Consider the following 16195-nt stretch of genomic DNA (forward strand, 5'->3'; position numbering starts at 1 on the left):
AGATGGTAACAATGCAGCGTGACTTTGATCGCGGTACTACCATACCACTAAGGTACTACCTTGGCCGGGGTCATTATTCAGAAGGATTGTTCTGTGCTCCCATCGTGCCATTTTCCGGGCCAATGAACGGGCAACGAAAGTAGTCGGAGGATTCGAGGAGGAACAGAAAACACCAGTGATTGTTGAGCTGTCAGTGGGGAAGACCCGCTCCTCACCTGTATTAAACCAATGGAATCAATAAGACCTTGCATCGCGTGGGAGCCAATGCAAAGTTTGCTATGTTTAGCATCTTAGATCCCCCGCTAAGCGGCCGCCGTCTCGATCTGGTGTGGTGTGGGTGGAAATATCAATTTGTAAATCGTGAGTAAAGTGACAAGTCCCTGTGAAGTCGAAAACTATCACCAAGGGCCCACGAAGATACTGAGGACGAAGGCGGAAAATTCATTCCTTCCTGATGTTGATCGGTAGTTGTCTGCAGACTCTGCACTGCCCATTCTGTTGGCGGATTGTGAACAGCGGGGAAGATTCAAAGGCTATCGAGGTATTGGTGCGAATCACCGCCACAGCGTGGTTGAGCAGGGATGCAGACCATGCAATTCACGACTCCAAAGAAAGCGACCCATACGAATTGTGATTTTGACTGGTTGAAGCTGATTTTCGACCTCGTGTTTGGTTGTGATGGTCCAACTGCAAAGCTTTTCTGCGCCTTGAAAGATTCTAACATCCACACCCAAAGCAACTTTCAGCCACGGTTGGCCATCCAAGATCCCCAAGTGGAGAGCTACTCTTGGAGTTGGAACTTGAGAGAAATGATCGAAGTTTCGGGGAAGCCATGATAGATTGACCCTAGTCTAGGAAGTGCCCCGAACTTCGAAGGGATCACCGGCCTCCACTAGCACCACGCGAAAAGAAGATGGAACAGACGGGGGTAAGATGTGATTTTGTCCCGAGGTTCAAAGGTTGTCAACGGAGGAAGCCTGAAATGGTAAGAAGGCCTTTCTCAAAACTGTGGTTGGGGCACCAAAATAAGAAACTTCATGGGGGGAGCCGTTTCAAGTTGGCACCTGGCAGGCTGGCAGGCACTGGTTTTACTGGAATGGGAATCGGAGGAGGTGCCAGGTGGGGGGTGGCTCCTTAGCATTCAGCAATCCTCTTTCTCGATCGGCTTTATTCCCATAAACCTCATCCAAATTTTGAGAAGTATTACTTGAGAAATAATGAAGGGCTTGTTCACTCGGAGCCCCGGCCTCTGGCCCGTAGTCTTCACTCCAACCAACTACTACCCGGAGACTGGCAATATTACTACTATCTCCTCGGGAGTCGGGATAGCGAGTGCACTTTCCTTAACTACATTTAGGTAGCGAGATGGGTCTCCCGAGTCAGAGGAGAGAGGACCCTCCACCCGCGGGCCCCCGGGGCGACCCCCATGATATCATTCGACCACTAGTCAGGAAAGGGAAGGAAAGGGGAGAACCTCAGAGAGCGTTCAAACGTTGAAGGAAGAGCTTCGTCTACCTCTACTGTTCTGGGGAGAAACTTTTGACAGGGGACAGACAACAGTTGGCTTGGAAACTTACAAGCTGTTTCGACCATTACCCCATTATTACGGCGTAAACAACTGAACTTCCGACGGTGATTCCTGAACACGATCCTTGCCTTGTCGTCGCGAATGTCAGACCCAGCGGGCTGGTAGAACTGTCAGCGGTAGCACATTCGATGCCCAAAAAGAAGCATTCCTCGCTGATGAGATGGCACTGTTAATAATAGTCATGCCTCATTCTTCTCTCATTGCAAGTGGTTGAAATGGGCATCTTCGAGAGGGTCCACCGTAGGGCGGCGTGGACCGCCTGAACGGCGCCCATGAACGGTGCAATTGGAACTGCCAGTGAGTTTTCGCTCCTAGCCTCGACACGGATTAGCCCGAGCAATGGAAGAAGTTGTCTTCGTCGTCTAATAATAAACCTTACACCTTACACCTCTTCCGGTAAGCATGATGATAATTAATCATGATCTTGTCACCATTCACGCCTCCAACTTTGAAGAGCCTTTTCCTTCACCCGTGACCTCACTTGGAAGAAAGGCGCCTCATGGTCGGAACCCTGGATGGGAGCATTTCCTTCTGGGTAAAGGCCCGATGTGCTGCCCATGGGTTGACTGCCAGTGTTATTGCATGTTATTCGCCAGTATTATGCCTGACAATTATAATAATAAGAATAATAATATAAGACTGGATTATAAGTAGACTTAAGCAGTGAGCGTATTGTTCTGCAGCCGCAGCCATCCCTCTCACGACTGACTACTGGCTGTGAATTCTCCCTCGTCGAGTATCCTCAAAGCCCCCGCCACACCCCGTCCAGTGCTGTTACTCTCTGACCACGCTTAGTGCGAAAAAGGGATTCATAAAATAATTATATCCTCGCTCCTCCTCTTTCCTTTTTTCCCTTTTCCCTTTTCATCCATCAACCTTTCTTGAGGTACTTCACTCGCTTTAGTCACCTTAAATCCTTCTACTCCTCCGCCATCTCTACCTTTCTACCTCTCCTCAACATCTTCTCCCCTCCTCTTCCCATAACTCCACCTGTTATGGCATCATAAGAATACGCTCTACATCCTCGTCGTTTTTTATTCACTCGCTTACATTCGCTCGCTATCACACTCGCTTGGTTTGGCATCGAAGTAATCTTACCTTACGTTCGCTACGTTGGTGTTGATCCCCAGGAATAACACCGCAGAAAAACAAAAGACTTGAGAGACATCTTGGATTTCGGTTTCAAATCGAGAACTTTGGATAACTCAAACGACGCAAGAAGATTAATCTGAACTATTCATCCTAATATCTAATTACCCATTTCAACGCTGGTCGCCCATCGTTGGATCACTTTCGCTACTGCTACTCGTCCACGGCACGCACTTGACTATCAAAGAATCGACAATTGACCACCATCTCGAGAGCTTCTTGTTTCGGGTCACTGCCTCCCTGTGCCGACGGACAGCCGGTATCTCCTGTTTTGGCGCGGACCACTCAGAGCTGTGCGTTTGTTTTCGTCTCCAGGCTCTGGCTCTAGAGCAACACCGTTTGTCCCGCCTGAAACAATCGCCAATCCGCGCTTCTCACTGCCATCAGCTCTTGTAGAGCTTTCGCCTGTCGCAATTTCCCCGGAAGAGTGGAGCTTAGCCTGGCTTGTCTTCCAATACTGTTTCTCTTGTTGCCGGTCCGTCAAATACGATCTGGACTTAACCGCCGTGGAGCCTTGTCTCGGTTGAGCACTCCATCGATTACAGAATCCAGAAAAAGATATCCGACTTGTGCTTGTTTGGTTTCTTAAGGTTAGTGAGCAGAAATCTTTTTTGCTTCGCCACTGCTGGCTGTGAATGGTGCCTTGCATGCGACCCCTTTGCATCTCCTTTCATTTCCTCACTCCTTGCTTGATCAAGTCGTGCCTTGGGAGAAAGGGATCTTAAGCAAGATAGAAGTTGACTGAATACTTGCTTCCACTTGCAATTTGCCCCTGTGTTGTTCATGGTTTAGATTTGAAGTTTATTGTTGACGTTGTGTGTTGCAGTACGTTCTGTCAGTCGCTTCCTGGCCGTGTGAAGTTTCGCATATTAGCTTTCCGAGACCCCCAGTGAGAGACCTGAATCCTTTCTCATATCTCTGGTAAGTCCAGCTGGTGGATGCAGCGACCCGATTCCCTTGCCTCTGGGTGGTTCGTACTCACAAGGCGGGTAGTTCATTGCCCGACTTGTAATCAGCTAGAGTCTTATCGACCTGGACAACCGTGAAACTCAATATTCCGTTCTCTTTGAGAAGAGAAAGAAACGACGAGAGACAAGTCCAGACCCGTTTGTCTCTGTTCAGCTTCCAATTTCGCTCGTTTTCTGAAACCCAACCATCGACGTTCCGTTCTGGTTCCGTTAGACTTGCATATCGCGAGTCTATATCCTCGCCATCGGCTGCAATTCGCCTTATAGGTGCTCGTGAATTCCCTATTGAGCGTGTGGCTTTTGTTTGGCTTTGGTTCTGCAACCGGCCTTTTAGTGATTCCGGTCGCTGTCGTTGGGTATCGGCCACTGATTCGAAGCCGTCACTTCCACCATCCTCACGGCGTCTGACACTCGCTTTGCGTCGTCCCTCGTTTTGTCTCGGAGATCTCTTTGCGGGTTTTCCGTCGTACTATCGTTTACCCTGAATAAATTCACTGTCCTTCGCTTTTTTAGGCTGTTATATTTCGTTGCAGCTTCTGCAACACATTCAAGCTGGCTTTCTCGAAGACACACGGTGTTTTGGTGAGTTCATTTGCATATCCGGTTTCTCGCCTCCCATCCAATAAATGCGCCATCTTACTTCTGTTTCCTCGGACTGGATCTGAATCGTGGTTCAAATCCTGTCTTGTGGAGGACGGATATTATCTTTGTCTTCTCCGTTTGAAGCTTTTCGGTGTGCGAATCCCTACTGAGACTTGATTGTTTTACAGTTCGAACCGGATTTCCAAACGCCTTTGATCTTTGACGAGTCGTTGGATTTCTCAGATCCGGAGGAGTTCCAATTTTTCAGCGTCTTCCCAGACGGCCTGGCGGCCAAGTCTGAACCCGTTCTGCCTATGTCTGCTTTCCAGAAGCCCTCGCAAGCGGCCTTGCTAGGTAAGTTCCCAGAGAAGTCTCTGATCATACGCATTTGTGGCTGGACGGGTTTTCTGATGTTCGTTTTTCAGATTGTGATTCCGCCCAATCGCTGCAGGATGGTTCCTCCTACTCTACGTACGGCGCGCCGGCCTATATGTCCACTCCTCTTGCCCCGTCTCCAATGGCCGACCATGTAAGTCAGATGTCGGACTGTGTTCCTTACATGGCGAAGCACGAGTACGCCAGTTCCTATGAGGACGAACAGTCCCCCATGCCTATGCTCAGCTCGGAGGCTCGCCAGATACCTGAAGTCGTTTCATACTCCCCTCAGAGAGGCACCGAAGGCACAAGAGTCTTTGTGCAGATACAGTCCCCCTACGACCTTCACTCGACCAACTATGCGACCCTGTACATCGTCTTTGGGTCAAGAAAGTGCGAATGCAACCCACATTTCTTGGGATTTCAAGGGTCATCTTTTCAATATGCGCTCTCCGTTGATACACCACCGTTTATGTCAACTGGCTCACCCTCTCTTGCTGTCCCGCTTCAGGTTGCATTGAAGAGTCAGCACGACGGCCCTGCCACCACTCTCCAGGTGGGCGTTTACACTTATGAGCACGCCGGACAACAGTCGCCGTCTGATGAGAGCCGAAAGAGGCGGATGTCATCGTTCTCCTCAGATCCTCTCTCACGGCCAGTGAAACGGGCATCAACTCTTCCAGTGCAGATTAAGGAAGAATCGACGACCTATGCGGCACCTTACTCGCCATACCAACAGCCGGTGCCTTCAATGGACGGCTACGCTCCCTCGTATCAAACGGAAGCTGTGTCGCGCGTCATGGCTGCGAATTACGCGGCTGCATCAGCGAACGCACAGCTCTCGATGCGTGCTCCATCGCCAATGACCCCTACCTGGAATCAGTCTTTCCTCTCGGTCAACCAGGAACAGAGAGGTGCCGGGTATACCCTTGCTCACGGCCCGTACCAACCTAAGCCATCGTCACCGGCGCCCTTCTCCAACCCAACTCTCATTCGTACCTCCACTTTGCAACAGTCCAGCGGCCCTATCCAAACCCAGACATTCAACCCCTATGCTATGTACCCGTCCAAAGCGCTCCTAAAGCTCAATGGTGATCTCGATACCATGGCGCAGAACTGGTCAGTAGAGGAACAAGGTGCCAAGCGCCGTCTGGTTCAATTTACCCGCGTGCAAAGTGGAAGCACGATCCGTGCCGATTTCAGGCCTGTGTCTCCCGAAGAGCGGGCACCTAATAGTATTTGCATCAGCTGCATCTACTGGGATGGAAAGGATGAGTGCTTTGTTACGAGTGTGGATACTATCTACCTGCTCGAATCGCTCGTTGGAGTCCGATTCACTGTGGAGGAGAAGAATCGTATCCGGCGCAACCTGGAAGGGTTCAGGCCTCTTACTGTTTCCAAGTCCAAAGCTGACAGCGAAGACTTTTTCAAAGTCATCATGGGATTCCCTGCTCCAAAGCCGAGGAACATTGAGAAGGATGTCAAGGTATTTCCTTGGAAGATTCTTGGCCACGCCTTGAAGAAGATCATCGGCAAATATGTGAGTAACCCATGTGGACATTTAGTTCATGATAACCACTAACACAACCTTGCTAGTCGGCAAGCTACTCGTCTACCGCCGGGGCTCTGCCTACCCCGATTGGGTCGAACTATCCGAGCACTGGGCCCGCATCTGATTCAGGAACTGATGCTCAAAACGCGGCTTCTCCCCAGTCGATGTCCGAGGGCACGCCGTCAAGCAGCTATCATCCCAGCCTTGCCGCTCCGGTCTATTCTCCCCCAACGGAAGCCGACGGACCAATTCGGACAGTCCTACCTACCGCCAGCCAACCGTACGCTGCTATGGCTGCTCCGTATTCGTACACTACTGTTTCCTATCCGGCTCAGCTTGCACATACTGCTCCCCCCACCAGAGCTTGGGAGGCCAACTCCCTTGCACCACCTTCAACAACAGGTGGTGGGGTTCCAAGCAGTTACCACTACATGCCTCCGATGAACTACGCTCTTCCAGGCGCCCCTCAAGGGAACTGACGAGCCGCAACTTCTCTTCTCTGATCGACCGCATTCTACGGCGTTATTTCTCTGAATGTTCTCTGTTTTGTGTCTTTTTTATCTTCCTTTTTTTCACACTTCATTGTCACTCCTTGTATGATACCATGGCGCTTGATTTTACGATGTCTTGCATGCGGGCACTCCCATCCGGCTATGGTTTTGACTTATGGTCCTTTTAGCGATGATTTCATGTCTCTCCTTAATAACCTCTCATGTCTTGATGCCCTCCCCCGAACTTTTTTTGACATTCGACGTTAACACGATGCATTATAGATGATGATCTGTTGTCCATTCCTTGACTTGTTTTGCATTTTCCGGGGCATTGAGATACCATTCCTTTTATGATACATGTACAAGTATGTGGCATGGGTTGGCGCTGCTGTCTTTCCTTACTACCTCGCAGGTCTGGGATACCAATATTTGGGTTGCAAAAGTGTGGAACGCGTTCGATACCTTTTGAGCTTATGTGCTTTTTGTTTGTCTTTTTTTTTTTTTTTTTCTTTTGGGGCCTGGTTGCTGTTTGGCTTCGGCTGCCTTTGGCTATATCTTGGCTTTGGTTCACGCTCGGAGCTTTATCTAAACAGAGCATGCTCTGTCTTGGATTCTCTGCATAGCTACGGCGTTGTTTGTGTACTGTCTTGAGTATTCATTTGGTTCCTGCCCTTACGGGCTGTTTTACCGTGAAGATTTGAAATGTTTTCTCTTTTTCTTTGATGAAGGCTCATAGTAATATAGTTTCTATGACTGACCACCATTTTAATACTGATATGATTTTTCACTCTCCGAGATTCATGTGGCTTCCTCCCTTAAGCTCTCTTAGTATACTTCGTAGCGGCCGGTGTCGGTCAAGACACCTTATCTTATCGCCACTGCCTGTCAGCTGACTCGAGCGGCTTCAGTAACGGTATCGGTATTTACTGCCTTCATGGGGAATTCTGCCCGCTCCTTCAATCTTAGATTGGACTATATCATATGCATAACTGCCCTTACAAAGGATTCGAGATCCTTTGGGAGTGCCCCCTGAGCCAACGCACTATAGCTTCTAGGAAGCTAGTGAGGATTGCCCGGACAATTAGACTGTGAAATGGTAGTTTTCTGGTTTGCTGAAGTATAGCCTCCAAAGGCGGTATACGGGGTAGATACAAGCAAAAATACGGGCAGTCGGAAAGATCCCAAGAACATGATTATTATCGGCACACCTGCAGATAGACCGGTGACTCAACCCAGCTTTTTCACCCCTTCCTTCCTGCTCCTTTCTCTCATACCTCTCAATTGTTCGCGCCCTTGAGTCATTCTTTGTCCGGGCCATCTTTTCTTTAAAAGTCCCCCTTTCTCCTTTCTTTTGCTCTCCTCGCCTCCCCAGATTTCTTGCCCCTCTCACCCCACCCCCACCTACCACCATGGAGGCTATCAAGCAGACCTTCGCCAAAGCCAAGCAGGAGAAGCGCGCCGCTCTGGTCGCCTATGTCACTGCTGGATATCCCACCATTGAGGAATCAGTAGATGTCCTCATTGGGTTGGAAAATGGCGGTGCCGGTAAGTCATCCTCGCGCAATTCTGAATTAAGTCCTTGAGCTGCAATCGCCGCTTCTCTCCACGAGCATTGTACTGACGAGAATGGCTCAATCGCGTAGACATAATCGAAATGGGCATTCCCTTCACAGACCCAATTGCCGATGGGCCGACTATCCAAAAAGCCAACACGAAGGCTCTCGCCAACGGTGTCACCGTCACCACAGTCCTCGAGATGGTCCGCTCTGCGAGGAACCGGGGTCTTAAGGCCCCAGTTCTGCTGATGGGCTACTACAACCCCATGTTGCGGTATGGTGAGGAGCGTATGCTCAAGGACTGCAAGGAGGCCGGTGTCAATGGATTTATCATGGTTGATCTACCTCCGGAGGAGGCCGTTCGATTCAGAGATCTCTGCACAAGTACGGGGTACGTTCAGTTCGAGCAGAACTTTGATTTACTCGCCTTTGTGATATTCCGCAAAACGTTCGCTAACAACGATGTCATAGTCTTTCATACGTTCCCCTAATTGCGCCCGCCACATCCGAGTCTCGCATGAAGCTCCTTTGCAAGATTGCCGATTCGTTCATCTATGTCGTTTCAAGAATGGGTGTCACGGGTGCTACAGGGAAACTCAGCTCGAACCTCCCTGAATTGCTTGACCGAGTTCACAAATGGTCTGGCAATGTGCCCGCTGCGCTCGGATTCGGTGTCAGCACTCGTGAGCATTTCCTTTCTGTACAAGAGCTTTCTGAAGGTGTCGTCATTGGAAGCCAAATCATCACAGTTCTGGGCGAAGCTCCTGCTGGTCAGGCGGCTCAGAAGGCTGAGGATTACCTATCTAGCGTTACCGGCCGCAGGTTAGAAAGGGATACCGCAGGTGCCTTGACCCGCGAGGTCAATACTCTAGAGCCTGTTCTTAAGATTGAGAAGCCCACCGGGTCTCAGCCCACCGATGTTATCACAGAGGAGGATACACCGTCAGGACCTGGTCTGGGAGATCAGCTCGAGGCTCTAAACGGTACCGGAGACGCTTCTGCAACACCATCGCGTTTTGGTGAGTTTGGCGGACAGTACGTCCCGGAGTCTCTTATGGACTGCTTGGCCGAACTTGAGCGTGGCTTCGATCACGCGCTCAACGATCCTTCTTTCTGGGAGGAGTACCGCTCATACTACCCTTACATGGGGCGCCCCAGCAGCCTTCACCTTGCGCCCCGTCTGACGGAACATGTTGGTGGTGCGAACATTTGGTTGAAGCGTGAGGATCTCAACCATACCGGCAGTCATAAAATCAACAACGCCCTTGGTCAAATTCTGCTTGCCCGAAGACTTGGCAAGACAAGAATCATTGCTGAGACTGGTGCTGGACAACATGGTGTTGCCACTGCCACCGTTTGTGCCAAATTCGGCATGAAGTGCGTTGTTTACATGGGTGCGGAGGATGTACGTCGCCAGGCATTGAACGTCTTCCGTATGAAGCTGCTCGGCGCCTCTGTGGTTGCTGTTGATGCCGGCAGCCGTACTCTACGTGACGCAGTGAACGAAGCTCTTCGTGCTTGGGTGGTTGACCTAGACACGACTCACTACATCATCGGCTCCGCCATCGGACCTCATCCTTTCCCAACGATCGTGCGCACTTTCCAATCTGTTATCGGTGAGGAGACCAAGCAACAACTACAAGAACAGATTGGCAAGCTGCCCGATGCTGTTGTCGCCTGTGTTGGCGGTGGAAGCAACGCCGTCGGTAGCTTCTACCCCTTCTCCAAGGATCCCAGCGTCAAGCTCCTCGGTGTTGAAGCGGGTGGTGACGGCGTCGAGACAACCCGCCACTCTGCCACCCTCTCAGGCGGCAGCAAGGGTGTCCTACACGGAGTCCGCACCTATGTTCTCCAGGACGAGCACGGCCAAATTTCTGAAACCCACTCCATCTCGGCCGGTCTGGACTACCCCGGCGTCGGCCCTGAGCTGAGCAACTGGAAGGACAGCGACCGCGCTCGCTTCATCGCCGCCACCGACGCTCAGGCCCTCTCCGGCTTCCGCACAATGGCTCAGACAGAGGGTATCATCCCCGCCTTGGAGTCTTCCCATGCCATCTGGGGTGCCATTGAGCTTGCTAAGTCCCTGGGTAAGGGCAAAGATATTGTCCTTACCGTTAGTGGAAGAGGCGACAAGGATGTCGAGAGTGTCGCTGAGTCCCTGCCTAAGTTGGGTCCCAAAATTGGTTGGGACCTGCGCTTCTAGACTACATAAAGCAATCTATATAAACCCAACACAACCTACACTAGAGGATAAAAATTCGACTTGGAGCCCAATGCAGAAAATAGTTTACGCTAAACAGTTCAAAAAAGCGATTTTTGCTCGTTAATAGAAAGAGATCGATACTTTTCAGCTGTATACTCACTTAATCTACATACATTGGCTCAAGGAGCAGTGCGGCAGCTGATTCTCCGCAACCGATTTTTCGCGCTCGGGCCTTGGTAGCTATAAGTGAGCAAGGAAATCGTTAGGTTTACTTGATGAGAACGAACAGCCCTAGAACACCGTTAACGTGTAAGCTTAGATATATGGAGTACTCGATACATTCCACCTTGATGTGAGTGATAAGCAAAGCAACAAGGTATAGATAGATCAATAGGATAGATATGATAGCTAAATAGAAGGATTTGACACGGGACTGACGGACATAACAAAAACAGATATCTACAAGACCATCAAACGCACCACATCTAAGTCTCAATGAGATCATCAGTCTGAGGCTGCGTCTGCTCAGGGACGGAGTTGTCGCGGGTATCCTTGTTGGGGACTTTACGACCGGAGCGGGCGTAGAACTCCTCGATAACGCGCTTGGGGATACGGTTGAGGAGGTGAGGAGGGTAGATACGGAGGAGGTTCCAGGCGATGTCGAGGGATTCGTGGATGGTGCGAGATTCGTAGGCGGACTGGTTGATGAAGGTGCGTTCGAACTTCTCAAGGAATTCGAGGGAGAGCTTGTCTTCATTTGAGAGGGCTTCCTCTCCGACGACAGCTTTCATAGCGGCTGTTGAGATCGGAGTTAGTACTGCATCTCCTATAAATGAAGACAGAACACTTACCAGCATCTCTTCCAATAGCGTACTTGGCGTACAATTGGTTGGACACATCTGAGTGGTCGTCACGGGTACGGCCCTTTCCGATGGCAGACTTCATCAAACGAGACAGTGATGGCAAGACGTTAATTGGAGGGTAGATACCCTTGTTGTCGAGCTGACGGTCAATGAAGATCTGACCCTCAGTGATATAGCCTGTCAAATCAGGGATAGGATGGGTAATATCTGTCCACGGATTAGCTGCTGCTCACTGCCGTACGGCTTTAATTACTTACCGTCGTTAGGCATGGTTAAGATAGGAATCTGAGTGATTGAGCCGTTTCGGCCTTGCACACGTCCAGCACGCTCGTAAATGGTCGACAAATCAGTGTACATGTAACCGGGATAACCACGACGACCTGGAACTTCTTCTCTGGCAGCAGAGACCTCACGAAGGGCATCACAGTATGCTGACAGGTCAGTCATGATAACCAGGACGTGCTTCTCGAGCTGGTAAGCGTAGTATTCAGCAGTGGTCAACGCTAAACGAGGCGTAATGATACGTTCGATTCTGGAGTATTCAGTCAGCGACAAACCTCCCTGTACATTAACAAAGGCAGCTCACGTTGGGTCGTTTGCCAAGTTCAGGAAGAGCGTGACTCGCTCCATACTACCGTTCTCCTCGAAATCACGAGTGAAGAAACGGCTGGTTTCCATGTTCACACCCATAGCAGCAAAAACAATGGAGAAATTCTCCTCGTGGCCATCGTGGACGTCCTTTGTTGGCTTGTTGACTAGACCAGCTTGACGACAAATCTGAGCAGCAATCTCGTTATGTGGAAGACCGGAAGCGGAGAAGATGGGGATCTTCTGTCCACGGGCGATGGAGTTCATTGTATCGATAGCGGAGATACCGGTGGAGATCATCTCTTCGGGGTACACCTAGATGGTATCCGTCAGCACCTTAACTGAAAAGTCCAAGTGTTCGCTGGACATACTCGCGAGTAGGGGTTGATAGGTTGACCGTTGATATCAAGGTAGTCTTCCGCCAGCACTTTGGGTCCCTTATCAATAGCGCGACCGGAACCGTCGAAGACACGACCCAGCATGTCCTCTGAGACACCCAGCTTTAAGCTGTGCTTGGTGAACTCGACTTTGGTCTAGTATAACAGTGATCGTCAGCGTTGTCGCTCTTTGATTGTCCGTAACCAATGTACCGATTGTATATCGTACCCTCTTGACATCGATGCCTGAAGTACCTTCGAACACCTATAGTTATAATAGCCCGCAAGTCAGTACTCCGCGAAGGATGAAGCTTAACCACCGTAGTTGTCGTGGAGAGCGCACCTGAACGATAGCTCGGCTTCCTATTCACAGAAGCTATAGTTAGCTCCAAGAATACCATACTCGCACATTGAGAAGCAAGACAAGCATACCTCGAGCTTCCAGGACCTGGCCCGCCCTCTCAGTTCCATCCGGGAGGGTCAAGGAGACAATCTCGTTGTAAGTGGGAAATTTGACCTGTTCGAGCGAGCGATTAGCTTCAAATGCCAGCATACAATGCTCTCAAGCATGCTCGATGACAGAAGAGCTTTGAAAGAGGTGTACGAACATTGTCGAGGACGACAAGAGGGCCGTTGATGCCTCCGATGGTATTGTAGCGGATGCGAGGCTGGACGGTAGTCATTCGAGGGTCGACGATGTCGGCCATGACTGTATAATACCGGAGACGAGCACCGGTGAGAAGCAGACAAAACCGGAGAACAGGCAAAGGTAAAGAGGAGGGAGGAGAAGAGAGCTCAACGTCAACGTCGGGGAAGTTCGACCCGCCTCGCTCGTCTCGCTGGTCGATTTGGCGGAGTGGCGGCCACGTGATGTGTCATCATCAGCAGCAGCTCCAAGCCGGCAAGATGGACAATACTCTAGAAGCACGGCTCATCATGTCATTCCGTTTCTCATAAGATTAATGTTATAGTCATACACATTCAGAAAAGCAGATTAGGAGAGCTCCGAAAAACAAATCAACATAGCCTGCCCTGCCTCCTTTATGCGCCAACCAGATCGTCATGATTCATCAAGGTATTTCGCATACAGCAACAGGAAACAAATCAGGAGTGATTACGGGCTAGTCTACTCTCGCTGACGACAGCTTTTTTGGTGCTGTCAGGTTGTTAGAGAGACGAACGTTCGTCTTGTTCTTGGCCTTTTTCTTCAACTTCTTCCGCGCGACCATGACTGGTACGGACGAATGTGTAACAAGATAGTTTGAAAACGACCCTAGGAGAACACTGCCATACGACGTTAGTTGCTTTCTATTCGCAATATATGTCCAGGGACTTACCCTTTCAGCGCACTCCGTCCTCTAGCCCCAACGATCACCAGTGTAGGTTCTAGCCCGTCGATCTAAAAAAAGAGATGTCAGCGAGTTTATCAGTATCGCCCAGTGAGAGATGAGAACGCACAGCTTCTGTAATCATATTCTTAGGGCTCTTGCAGTGAATCACCTCAACGGCAATTCGAACTTGCAATAGTGTCTTTCGTAGAAGTCGGACACAGGTTTGAGAGATGAGCTGAACTGCGTGGCCTCGCTCAGCTTCCGCCTTTGACATTGCCCGTGAATCGACCGAGCCAGGTCTGCTATCTGTCCCGGATCCTAACCGGCCGAGGATCGTTCGGGAAAGATTTGGGTTCGAGTCGTTTTGTGTCTTCTGAACCGTCTCCGCCGTCTGAGAGCCCACGACAGCAGCAACATCTTGGGTTGCTTTGGCCCCATCGCCAATTTGAGTACCCGTTTCTTCATGCATAGCGAACACCGCAAATAAGGTGTCACCATCTCGCAAGATTGTACCAATTGTCCATTCCAACGCGTAGACAGACTCCTCGCTGAGATCTGTGGTCACCAAATACTTGCGCTGCCGTCGTCGGCCACCCTCAGCATCCAGTTGCATGCTAGTATAATCTCCACGGATGATAGTCCGAATAGATCGATTCGGAACAGAGTTATCGACACTCGACATTTGGATGCTGAGCTTCTGGGCGCGTTTGATATCGGAGAGTTCCGCTTCGTCATCGGAGCCAAATGGCGTATTAAGTACTGAAGGGGGGTCGAAGTTTGTTTGAAGCTGAACCTCTGGGGTCTTCGGCATCGGGCCAGTTTTGGAAGAATGTATTAATTCAGGACCGTCCGACTTCATTTGTTCGCCGTCTACTATTTGTTAGCACTCTCGTAACCGCATAGTTGCAATGAGGAAATCTCCAAAGTGAAGCTGGAAAGAATGACTTACCCGTCTCGTCTGAGCCGGACTTGGTATCCTCAGCTAAACTACCTTCAGTAGAGGAATCCCGGTCGGCGACCTTTTTGCGCCCGCGCTTCACGTCCTCGGCGTCCTTCAAAGAGCTTGTTTCCTCGTCACTTGATGAGTCCTCTTCCTCCTCGCTGGATTCAGATGCGTTGTTATCGCTATCGTACAATCGCTCATCCCCTGATGCGGAGGCCTTAGCATCGGTTTCTGCGGACCCGCGGCGACTCGCAGAGGACGGCAGAAGTTTCTCATCGGCTGCTTCGGGCTTGTTCTCATTCGTAGCGATTGGTGGGGGCTTAGGAGGATCGGGTACTGAGCCGCGGAGGCTAGAGCTGGGTAGACGGCGTGCGGGAGAACCGGATTGTGCTCGACGGGATTGAGAAGGAAGGTGCGAGTCTAAGGAAGTACCCCTTTTGGAGGCTCCTCGACTGGAGTCCCTTCCTCTGCTAAAGCTCGGCAGGCCAACCTTGAGATCGAATCCAGACATTACAGCCGCCATCGCATTCTTGCCTGGAAGCACTCTGGGTGCCTTCTCCTGTGGCGGACCGAATCGCCTTGAGCCATTGGCGCTAGGCGGCATATCGACACCAGAATCCCAGCGAATACTTGGCCGCCTGGCTTCGGGAGAGCCTGACTTTTTGTCCCCGTTCCTTCCTTTGTCTTTCGATGCCGGCGGATCCGGGCGCTTGAGAGGGGGAGGGGCGGTTTTCAGGTTGGTGTACGGCGTTTTCGGAGTCGTCGCCGGAGTCGTTGTCGGGGTAGGTGAGGGGGTCGTAGAGGTTGAGGAAGATGGTGTTTCAGTCATTTCTTTGGATTCTGAAGTCGGTGTTGGAGGAGATTCCGGAGGATTGCGTCCAGCAGGCGGAGTCACGCCAACACCGATGCCCGCAATCGAACCATGCCGTGGGGCAGCGTACCCGGGAGAGGGTGTTGTGGCGGTGTCAAGTATACTTCGTCGCTGTGGCGCGTGAGCTGAAGACTTGCGATGCGCGGATGTACTGCGATGATGCTCTGCAGCAAGCTCCAGTCGCTCTTCTTCGAGCGCAGCGGCAAGCCCACCGGGCCTGCGACCAGGAGGCATTTCTATGGGTGGCGCCGCCCAAGATTGCTGGTGAGCGGTGGAGCACCGGCCTCACAGCGCAACAGCTGTGGAATGTGGAGAGCTTTCGGGGTGATGACGATTAGTTCCACTGGAATTGGCACTTCAGATGTGAGGGTTGAGTTTGCCTCTTGCGCCTGAAGTTCGGTTTCTTTTCTCAAAAACTAGGTGGGGAGCTGGGGATCTTGATATATGCCCAAGGCTGGGCAAGAAGCTAGGCTGCAGCTAGAAGTACCGGGATTGAAGAGCTGAAAGAGGTTTCAGAGGACCCTCTCCACGTGCAAATTGTTAGATTCCAAGGATCTAGACCGATGGAAGAGTAATCTCAGGTCGCCGCGATAGATCAGATTCAGTGTCGGAGTTTCTCTCTGTTGTGGCTTGTTTCGGGCTTGGCCTTGCTCCTGTGGTTCTTGCACCCGAGGATCAGAAGCTGGCACAACGGAGCCGACGGTCGTGGTTTGTGAATTCAGATAGCTCGATGCCGCGGTAATAATCCTGCGACAGGA

General features: G+C 50.9%; 4 protein-coding genes across 4 annotated transcripts; 2 read left to right on the forward strand and 2 right to left on the reverse strand.

The window, feature by feature from the left end:
• Nucleotides 1–4601: 4601 nt before the first annotated feature.
• Nucleotides 4602–6693, forward strand: medA (transcriptional regulator medA; the record flags this gene model as incomplete). Its single annotated transcript, XM_073714049.1, has 3 exons — nt 4602–4641; nt 4713–6202; nt 6259–6693. The coding sequence occupies 3 exons, from the start codon at nt 4602–4604 to the stop codon at nt 6691–6693; spliced, it is 1965 nt and encodes a 654-aa protein (XP_073568919.1).
• A 1421-nt stretch (nt 6694–8114) lies between these two features.
• trpB (tryptophan synthase TRP5) lies at nt 8115–10464 on the forward strand (the record flags this gene model as incomplete). The annotated part of the gene is made up of 3 exons (XM_073714050.1): nt 8115–8250; nt 8349–8652; nt 8733–10464. The coding sequence occupies 3 exons, from the start codon at nt 8115–8117 to the stop codon at nt 10462–10464; spliced, it is 2172 nt and encodes a 723-aa protein (XP_073568920.1).
• A 106-nt stretch (nt 10465–10570) lies between these two features.
• Nucleotides 10571–13099, reverse strand: BJY04DRAFT_194268 (H(+)-transporting V1 sector ATPase subunit B). The gene is made up of 9 exons (XM_073712039.1): nt 12901–13099; nt 12725–12809; nt 12636–12655; nt 12522–12557; nt 12287–12448; nt 11914–12230; nt 11585–11859; nt 11316–11534; nt 10571–11260 (listed from the first exon to the last, which is right to left on the reverse strand). The coding sequence occupies exons 1-9, from the start codon at nt 12997–12999 to the stop codon at nt 10950–10952; spliced, it is 1524 nt and encodes a 507-aa protein (XP_073568921.1). The 5' UTR covers nt 13000–13099; the 3' UTR covers nt 10571–10949.
• Nucleotides 13100–13413: 314 nt separating this feature from the next.
• On the reverse strand, nt 13414–15671 carry BJY04DRAFT_220474 (universal stress protein family domain protein; the record flags this gene model as incomplete). Its single annotated transcript, XM_073716882.1, has 4 exons — nt 13414–13576; nt 13630–13691; nt 13751–14493; nt 14573–15671. 4 exons carry the CDS (start codon nt 15669–15671, stop codon nt 13414–13416), a joined length of 2067 nt encoding a protein of 688 aa, XP_073568922.1.
• Nucleotides 15672–16195: the final 524 nt, after the last annotated feature.

The sequence above is a fragment of the Aspergillus karnatakaensis genome, assembly GCF_047715665.1.
Source record: "Aspergillus karnatakaensis strain CBS 102800 unplaced genomic scaffold BJY04scaffold_40, whole genome shotgun sequence".
NCBI classification, from domain to species: domain Eukaryota; kingdom Fungi; phylum Ascomycota; class Eurotiomycetes; order Eurotiales; family Aspergillaceae; genus Aspergillus; species Aspergillus karnatakaensis.

What these genes read in the sequence shown, in the direction of transcription:
- BJY04DRAFT_194268 (XM_073712039.1), bottom strand. Translation starts at nt 12,999, where the DNA reads ATGGCCGACATCGTCGACCCTCGAATGACTACCGTCCAGCCTCGCATC. An exon ending in CAGGCATCGATGTCAAGAGG is followed by an intron (nt 12,449 to 12,521) that starts GTACGATATACA and finishes CTGTTATACTAG; the next exon opens with ACCAAAGTCGAGTTCACCAA. An exon ending in AACTTGGCAAACGACCCAAC is followed by an intron (nt 11,860 to 11,913) that starts GTGAGCTGCCTT and finishes TGAATACTCCAG; the next exon opens with AATCGAACGTATCATTACGC.